This window comes from Haplochromis burtoni, unplaced genomic scaffold (genome assembly GCF_018398535.1).
Source record: "Haplochromis burtoni strain Fernald_Lab_line unplaced genomic scaffold, NCSU_Asbu1 Contig_39, whole genome shotgun sequence".
In the NCBI taxonomy this organism is placed as follows: Eukaryota; Metazoa; Chordata; class Actinopteri; order Cichliformes; family Cichlidae; genus Haplochromis; species Haplochromis burtoni.
Window position 1 is genome coordinate 1,034,496 of NW_024582400.1, and position 8,629 is coordinate 1,043,124.

Below are 8,629 nucleotides of genomic sequence, written 5' to 3' on the forward strand. Positions count from 1 at the left end.
GAGTACTAAAACATAATCATAGCTTGTATTAATTGTGTATTAATTTTACCCTCGTATCAGAAGCATGAAATTGGCATGTCACAATTACATTTCTTACAACTGAATTGAGGTTTTTATTCTTACACTGTTACAGATAAAAATAAGTTTTTAGCTATGCTGCAATATTTGTATTGTGCATTGTCCATATTGAGTGCCCACCAAGGGTGTTTTGTCCTACCACCACACAAAAATCTTTTTTTAAAGTATGTTTTAATGGGCCTAAACTTAAAATAGACTTATTTTAAGTTCAGGCCATTTTTCAAACAGCCAAAATCAGTTTTGTAGATGTAAAAATTCAGTTTTAGGGTCTTCCGAACTTGAATTACAAACAAGAATGTTGCAGAGTGCCCTCTGGTGGACAAACTGTGCAAGCTTAACACTCACAGCATGGTTGAAGGGTGTTTCTTATTTAATTTTCATTTACAGGTTGTCTTTAATACTGATACCAGCTAATATCAGCCCTGTGATAAAACGCTGAGGCACCAACCAAAAATCCTGATGGTTTCACAGACACTTTATATCGTGTGAGACAAAAACTTTGGCTTTAGTTTTCATTTTCCTTTTGCTTCATAATTTGAAATCACACTTCAAAATTCATGCTTTGCAAATTTTGCAAACAGGGATGAGAGGAACGGTAAAAAAAAATGCTACTGTCTGAAGTTTCTGGATTTAAACTAGGGCTGTCACAATTTCCAATAACAATATTTTTGTGATGCAAGAACATTTTGTTTTTTTATTACTGTGTGTTGTTTAACATAAAACACATACAGCCCCAGTTTAACCCTCTGATCATGCAGACATATTGATTACTATCACTTTAACAACTTCTTCAGTTCCAGTTAATCTGACATGACATGAACGCAGTGGGCTGTAAGCTTTGACGTAAACTGCCTTCAGAACAGCTGGATCGCAGTCTCAGTGAGCGAGACATTTTCAAACATTACACAACCAGCAGGGTCAACAGGGGCTTCACGTGAAGAAAGCCCAGCCAGGTGAGCTCTAGTACTGCTAATTAATGTGCACCAGGGTTTAAAGTGTGGAAGTCAGTCAGTGCTAAACCAGCTACAAGTTCTCACTTTAGATATGAGAATAAAATATTTTTTTTTGTTATTCACACTTTGAAGGAATAAACGGTCGGGAGTCTGACAGGCTGAAAGGCATTAACGGGAGATTTTCACACTCTCCGGTCAGGAAACAAACCAAAAAATGCTCTTTGATGTTTGATTTCAGCACCGCTGATCGACAAATCAGACCGCCCAAGCCGGTGCACGACATTGGTGTAAACTTCAAAAAGGCAAAAATGCAGCATTAGGGTGAACCGATAAAAACCGTCTGCTAGTCCTCTCTAATCTTAAAAGGAACCCAGATTATGAAATCGTGTAGAGCTTGTGATGTCATCTTGTGCCTTCATTTTATGAAAAGTGGAAAAGTCCTTTCACTAATAGGCTGCCATGTTGTTTAAAGTTGCAGTGCACTCTGGGTAGAGACATCTAATGGTCCCTACAGCAAGACAGACACTTTTTCTGGTCGGCTGTACTCGAGCTGTACAACATGAAGATGACCACTGTAATCCGGTTGTTCAGTCTGACGTCACTAGCCGTGTCTGGGTCTGAACTCCGCTGCAGGTCCATATATCAAACGATCACTATGGCATTACTGAGAGTTGAAAAACTGTCTAAAGTCTTTCATCTTTAATAAAATGATCAGCGTTCTGCTCTACCAGGTGTAACAATTGAGTTTAACATCCAGGCATCCATGAAAACGGAATTTATGACATTTAACGGAGTTAGAAGTTAGCAGGGAGTTAGCTCGCTAGCTTCTATCTAAATACAATATAGCATGTCCTGACTGCCGGGTTTTGGAAACAAATTAAAACGTACAGCTCTGCTATCACTTCCAACATAAATGAAGACAGAAAACTAAACAGCAGTAACGTTTGTAGGGTTACTGAAGTTGGGCTAGCTGGTATATAATGCTGTGCTACGTGACCGCTAGCGACACAGCTATGTTAGCATAATATAAACAAGCTAACTTTTTTTCCACTCGATAAAAGTTAACGTGAGTGTTCTCGGTGGTCAGGAACAAATGTAATCGCATGGCAGGATGCTGTAAAAGGACCAAACTTCAGCCAAGAGAACAACTGAGATAATCCATCCACAATACGAGGTTAGTCATTCATATACTGCTGCATGGGCTGGGCTGTAGCTACATCCTAAGGTTTTAAAAACTGACCTTAAATAAATGATTAGTGGTAATAAAAGCCGAGGGAGGTCAACAGTGATTACTGACTGTTTTAGGAGCTTTTTGAGATCAAATAGAAGAAAATACATAACATTAAACATGTTAACAACACAAAAGCCATATTAAACGCAGACTACTTTGGACCCGGAAGTAGGTTTCGTCGCGTCATCACTGAACAACCGGATAATCCTCTACGTTTCTTATATCACGTCCATGTGTCTAAACCCCTCTCCCCTTACTGATCATGGCTGAGCCCGACTCTGCTGGACATTACTTCCTGCTAAAAGGGAGTTTTTCCTTCCCACTGTCATCAAGTGATTGCTCATAGAGGCTCGTCTGACTGTTGAGTTTTCTGTGTATTATTGTAGGGTCTCTACCTTACAATATAAAGCACCTTGAGGCAACTGCTGTTGAGATTTGGTGCCATTAAATTGAATCAACTTTATTTGGACCAAAGCACCGTAAATGATATCACAGTAGTTCATCCTTTGTGTAATTTTGAGCTGAATGCATTGCACATGTAAACTAATGGCAGCTTTCGTAGGTCAAAATATACCTGAAACATTTAGGATTTGCTTGATCAGCAGAGGACATTAAGGCCAATAAGCTGAAATAGTCGGGGTTCCTCTTAACCTTTCTCAACATATTTTAAAAGACAAAAAAAATCTAATTTAAAACAACATCAATAGGAAAGAAATGCTTATTTTCCCAATATGTAGCACCAGGGGAAAAAAAACTACTAACCCCACAGTTGATCTACATCTAGGTGACAAAACGAACACTGATGTTTAAATAATCTGTTTGTTTCTCTGATCTGACGTCACAGCGTTTTCCATAAATGAATGGCTCAAAATGTTTGCATTAAAATATACTGCAGATTGTATATGATTAAAGTCTTCACCAGTGGTTTTAAATGTTTCAGATGACTTCTTGTGACCAATTTTCTAAGCACACCACACCATGAGCTTTAAGCTAAAATGTTTCCTACTTTAAAGGCAGCTGTTGGTTTGAGTTTGCTGAGAAAATGCAGTTTAAGTCGAGCTGCAGACTCCAGGCTTTACAGGAGATTTGTTTTTTGGGTTTTTTTTTGGTCAACACATCATCATCAGTTGTGGTGAATTAGCTCTCAGAGGATTTAAAGACTTTAACCTTCACGTTACCCAACACCACAAAAATGTTTCCTGGATTCATCAGCCTCTTTTCCTACAAAGTTTCATAGTTTTGACAGGAATTATTCACTAGTGTGGCAAAGATAATGGAAAGCATGATTTGTTCTATGTTCGAATTTGATGCTCTGATTTGATCTAATCTTCTCTGTTTTGAAAACCATTATTCAGTTATGAGAGTGTCTCTCCACAAAATACACTGACTTAAAAGCAACTTTGTTGCAATAAGACAGTCTGCAATCAGTCTGCAACTGAATGGGGTCAAGTTGTCAATTACATGCAATCTGCAAATCATTGATAAAAAGTTCTTCAGGATTGTTACTGAATTAAATTATTTTAATTTTACTTACTCCTTAGACCTTTTTCATTAATAAACATTTTATTCTATTTATTTTTTGCTTTTTATTGTATTTTATCTGACCTTATTTTATATATCTTTATTTATTATTTCATCTGTTTTACTTTCATTATGTCCAAAGACCATTTAAAATTTCTGTTTTACTTCATCTGCTGCCTTTTTATTTTATTTTAAAATTGGCTAACATTGCAAGCTAATGTCTTATTACCATCTCGTCATTCATCAATCAAGTACATTAAACTGCACTGAGCTGCATGAAAGATGCTATACAAATAAAGATTCGCTGACTGATTGCTGTTGCTTGATGCAGCATATGTGATATTTTATTTTTATTAATGCTCAGCGTGTAAGTTTTGGTCCTTCTCAACTACCATAGCGATCACTTCTCAAAGCTCATGCTCAAAGTGTTTGCCAGTATTTATTTTATTACTTGAATATTTGTATTAATTTCTATATTTTTCAAGATATTTGCATGAATATAAAGTGGTGATCAAAAAGGTTTTCATAGGAACAAGCAGGATAGATTCTATCACACTCAAGTTAATGGAAGTTAGGTTAATGGGTACAGTAAATTATTACAACTATAAACGTGTGTGTATAATTAGCTGTTATGCTTCTAAAGCATCTCTAATTAGTGTAACTGAAGCTCCAACATATTATAACAGAGTTCTTAACATAAAAAAATGAACTGAAATGAGTGTAATTAATAAACCCCCCAAGTCATTTTAATCAGGTAAAACAGCTCAGTGGTTTGAGAGTTAAAGTCTTTTAAACTTGAAGATCATTTCAGGCTGAACCTAAACCAACAGCTGGGTGTGCATACAGTTAAAAAAATAGCCGGCAGTACTTGAATAGTTCAGTTTTCACATTATGTGCCACTAAAACCGGCCTTTTTGTTTTTTATTTTGAGCACCAAAGAGAGATAATAAAGATAAAAAAGTGCAGTAATTGAGTGTAATTGCGTCTTCCACTTATTTTCTGTTCGATTAACTGTTTACACACCGGCCACAAAGTGATGAGTTTTGGCTTGACAGCAAAAACCCAGTTGCGGTCAGATCGTCAGGACCACATGTTTGAACCAGATGTGGACACTTTCAGAGAGAGCTCGTCCTCTTCCTCTACCAGAGGAGATCTGAGGTTTTCTGAGCAGCACAGGTGAGATGAAACAAATGCTATTAAAGAGAAGCTGATCTGAAGTCTTTTTAGTTTGCATCCTTATAAAATCATGATTGTCAAATGCAGACACAGTCTGTTTTTCCTCTTCTCTTTTCTGTTCTACCTTCTCAGAGGAAAAATCCAGATTTCTGGGAGTCCTGAAGGGCAGGAAGTTCATCTGGGCATGGGACTGGGATGTCGCCTGTGGCCACTGCGTTCCCATTGGACATCAGACACGTCCTGACGTACGCCGTGCTTGCGGCTCCAAGGAGGCAGCCGTTCTCCAGCTGAGAAACAACACAACAGGGTCACACTGTAAGAAAAACACACTAATTTCTGAGAAAAAGGGCACAGTTTTAGAAAAAATGTATCTCTCCCCAAACAACCAATAACAAAACTAAAAAAACTGTCAAATGTCCAAAAAAATGAAGTAATTTCTAGAACTGGCAGGTGTCCAAGAAAAAACTGTCTCCAAGAAAAAAACTCCATAACGGAAAGATATCGATTCACTTTTCAAGGTTAAGTTGAAAAGAAATGTAAGTAAAAATGGACAATAGCAGATGTCTGTGTGAAAGTGCTGCAGTTTAGTGAATTACACAGCTAGCTACATATAGAAACCTCTGCTGGAAGGATGAGTCGTTCTGATGAAAACAAATTTGTTGTCTGCTTTACTCACATGAATGAAAAGAAGTGTTGGTGGTGTTCTACTCACTTTTCTTATGAGTTGTAGAAGGCTTTAACCTCATTCATTATTGTTCATGTTAATTATTTATTTTCTTCAGTGGTCCAAACGTGCTGTAAAACCGTGTAATCTGTTCACAGCAGAGCTGTGCCTCTCTCTGGCTGCCTCCCCCTCCCTCCCCCCTCCTCACTGCATTCGCAGCATTAGGTAATGATGACAGTCAAATTGTAGGTCAGTGCCGCTTATGCTTGACTGGTCAGCCTGCCAGTATTTTTCTTTCAGCGACAGCCACTGACCCTGAAGAATAACAGCAGAGGCTGAATGGGGAGGGGATGAATGGATGCCTGCTGGGGTCGTCCATCTCTGGGGCATCCCGACCTTATTCTATTCATTATTGTACTCCTTCTCACTGCCGTCGCTTTGCTGCTCTGTGCTCCTGTTTCATCACATCTCTTTTGTCATGTCTCAGTTTGTTTTTTGGCTCCAAACACCAGCAAAAAGCTACTATGACAACTACTGAGCAAATTTCAACAATGCAGTATGTCACAAAATCATTAGCACTGGAGCAACATGCTACGTGAGCCCTTTTTCTGTCACACAAGCTTCACGTTGGGCTTTTATTGCCAAGTTAACAATGCAGACTTGTTATAAACCTTCAAGCCTAAATCTGGCAGCGCCAACTGGCGAGGTCTCATTCCCTCATTATGTTTTACAATGGGAATTTCTCTAGACCTCCAACTTGTACTCCAATAGATCAGTGTTTTTAGGACCTTTCTCTGCTCTGCTTAGTTATTACTGGAAAAGGGTTTGGTTGGACTTTAAAGACAAGTTCCCGTTTCTCCTGAACATTTTTGGGTCTCATTAGGCAATTTAAATGATGTTATGGGGAGTTGAGTTTAGAATTGGCTGTTGTGAGTCTAACAGGATCCAAACATCAGAATGCCTGCACTGTTTTAAATACCAACGTCTCAAATAAAACACCTCAAAATAATGGATTTTATTCAGGCTTTTATAACTACTAGCTGGGTATCTAACTCGTGAACAGTAAAAACAGTCTTGAAACTCAGTTTAAGGCTTTTCTCTGCAACACGTGACAGTAAAGTGTCATGTTCCTACCTTCATTCGTGGAGTAGCATTCATTATTTAACACCGTAGGTGAAAGTGGTGAACTCTTACTAAGCTCTTAACAACACACTTACATTTCACGATTTAACTATGGAAAGATGTAAGACTCAAACTTTCATTAACCCTAACTCTCATGTAGCATCAGCTAAAATACCTGAGAGACCAGCGTGGCCACTCTGAGTGAATCTGGTGACAGCCAGTTCATATCATTAGTTGATAAAGTAGTTTAAAAATGGCCAGTTGCTCAGGCCTCAGACACACAGGCCTTGAGGCACGTTGGCAACCATCTGGACACCATCAGTTGCACTGGAAAAATATATATCCCTCAACTTGTTGCGCGTGGTTGCTGGCAGTCCCTGTGAAATTGATTGCTAAAGCCCCGTTCACACAGGCCTAAAGACTGCTTGGTAACCACCTTTTGCTAGTGGTTTCTAACAGTCACTAGCAAGAAAGAGGTCAATTGTGATTACTTTGGTTGCTAACAGGTTACCAAACTTTGACTGCAACCCTTCAGTAAAAGTTGTGTCTTACCATCTTAATTGTGCCTTAAGCAACACAATTAGAGCAACACAACTTTACTTTGATGGCAAATGTGCTCATGTTTTCAGACAAGACTGTCTTCAGAGTCAGTGTTGGTTAACTAGTGACCGAACTCCTTGTGGAAAACAAAGAGTCTAAAATTAAGTCTTGGCAGACACACTTTTGTACTTCCTCTGGCTGCAACAATGAGTTTTACATTAAAAACCAAAGACTTTCGGGAAAGATCTTTCACTCTCTGTGTCTTAAGCAGTAAGCGGTTTGCTTGGCTAGTTGCACTAAAACAGGAAAATCCACATGTTACCCGTAATGTTAGAGTTTGTAAGGTACTTTATAAATGGAGACTGTGTGAAGGAAACAACCAGAAACCAGGACCAGAAACTGGTTCTGAAAATAAATTTACGTTTGATCTGGAACAACTAGCTGGCTAACCTTAGCTAGCTTTGTTTCCTGTTTGTGTTGGAATCATCAAAATCCCACCAACAAATTAAGATCTGTACAAAGTCAGACAGACAAAGGGTTTATCCTTCAGGTCTCAATAGTGCCTGCAGTAAAAGCACACACTGTAACCCAGCGTTAACACCAAGCCCTTCAAACACATTCATCACAAATAAAAATAACCTTCCTAGTAAACTAGCCCTGACTCTAACCTTTCACTTATCCCAACTCCCATTGACTGTTTTCTTAGGCAGTGCTGCTCTGACCCATCTATCCCTTGTCTTATTTACATGGGATGTCTGATCACATCATCACAGTGTACTCTGAGCTCCATGCCAGCCCGCAGCCTTTGTGCGTTGGCTTGGAAAAAAAAATCCATGGTCATGACAGTGAAAGAGAGCAGCACAAGGCTAAAGGGTTGGAGTTTCTAGATTCTGCGGCCCTGGATTTGTTGATGGTCAATGATATTTGAGGGCATCTTCAGGCCTTGTGAGCTGGCTGTAGTCACAAACCTAACTCCCACAGCAAACAGGTCTGAGAAGTAGCCACTATGGACATCTGAGGCTAACTAATGAAAGGTACCTACTAGCTATCTTTCACAGTATTTTCATTATCTGACAAATATGGCTTAATTGTACTAACAGACCATCCAAGATGTCGATGCTCCAGTTAGGCTGAGTGTAAGCCTTTTAGTTTATTAGTCTGTTACTTGGCATTAACTAGCAGATATCCGTTTTTATCCCGTCTGTTTTTTTTCTAATTTTGGATGCTAACCAAGCTAGCTAGTGTTAGCTGATAACTTAGTACATCATCGTCTCGTCCACTACGGCCACTTCTGGCTCAGAGAGCCATGCAAATCTCTCTCTCTCAAATATATATATATATATA

At 38.8% G+C, this 8,629-nt stretch overlaps 1 protein-coding gene across 3 annotated transcripts in view; it reads right to left on the reverse strand.

Moving 5' to 3' along the window:
* Nucleotides 1-3,887: 3,887 nt before the first annotated feature.
* The window catches only part of ahr1b (aryl hydrocarbon receptor 1b), a 55,893-nt gene continuing 51,151 nt past the window's right edge, over nucleotides 3,888-8,629 (reverse strand). For all 3 annotated transcript variants that reach the window (XM_005919923.2, XM_005919925.3, XM_005919921.3), the window contains one exon: nucleotides 3,888-5,246. In XM_005919923.2, coding sequence (XP_005919985.1) covers nucleotides 5,088-5,246 — 159 coding nt within the window. In that variant the 3' untranslated portion in view covers nucleotides 3,888-5,087. The remainder of the gene's footprint in view (nucleotides 5,247-8,629) is intronic.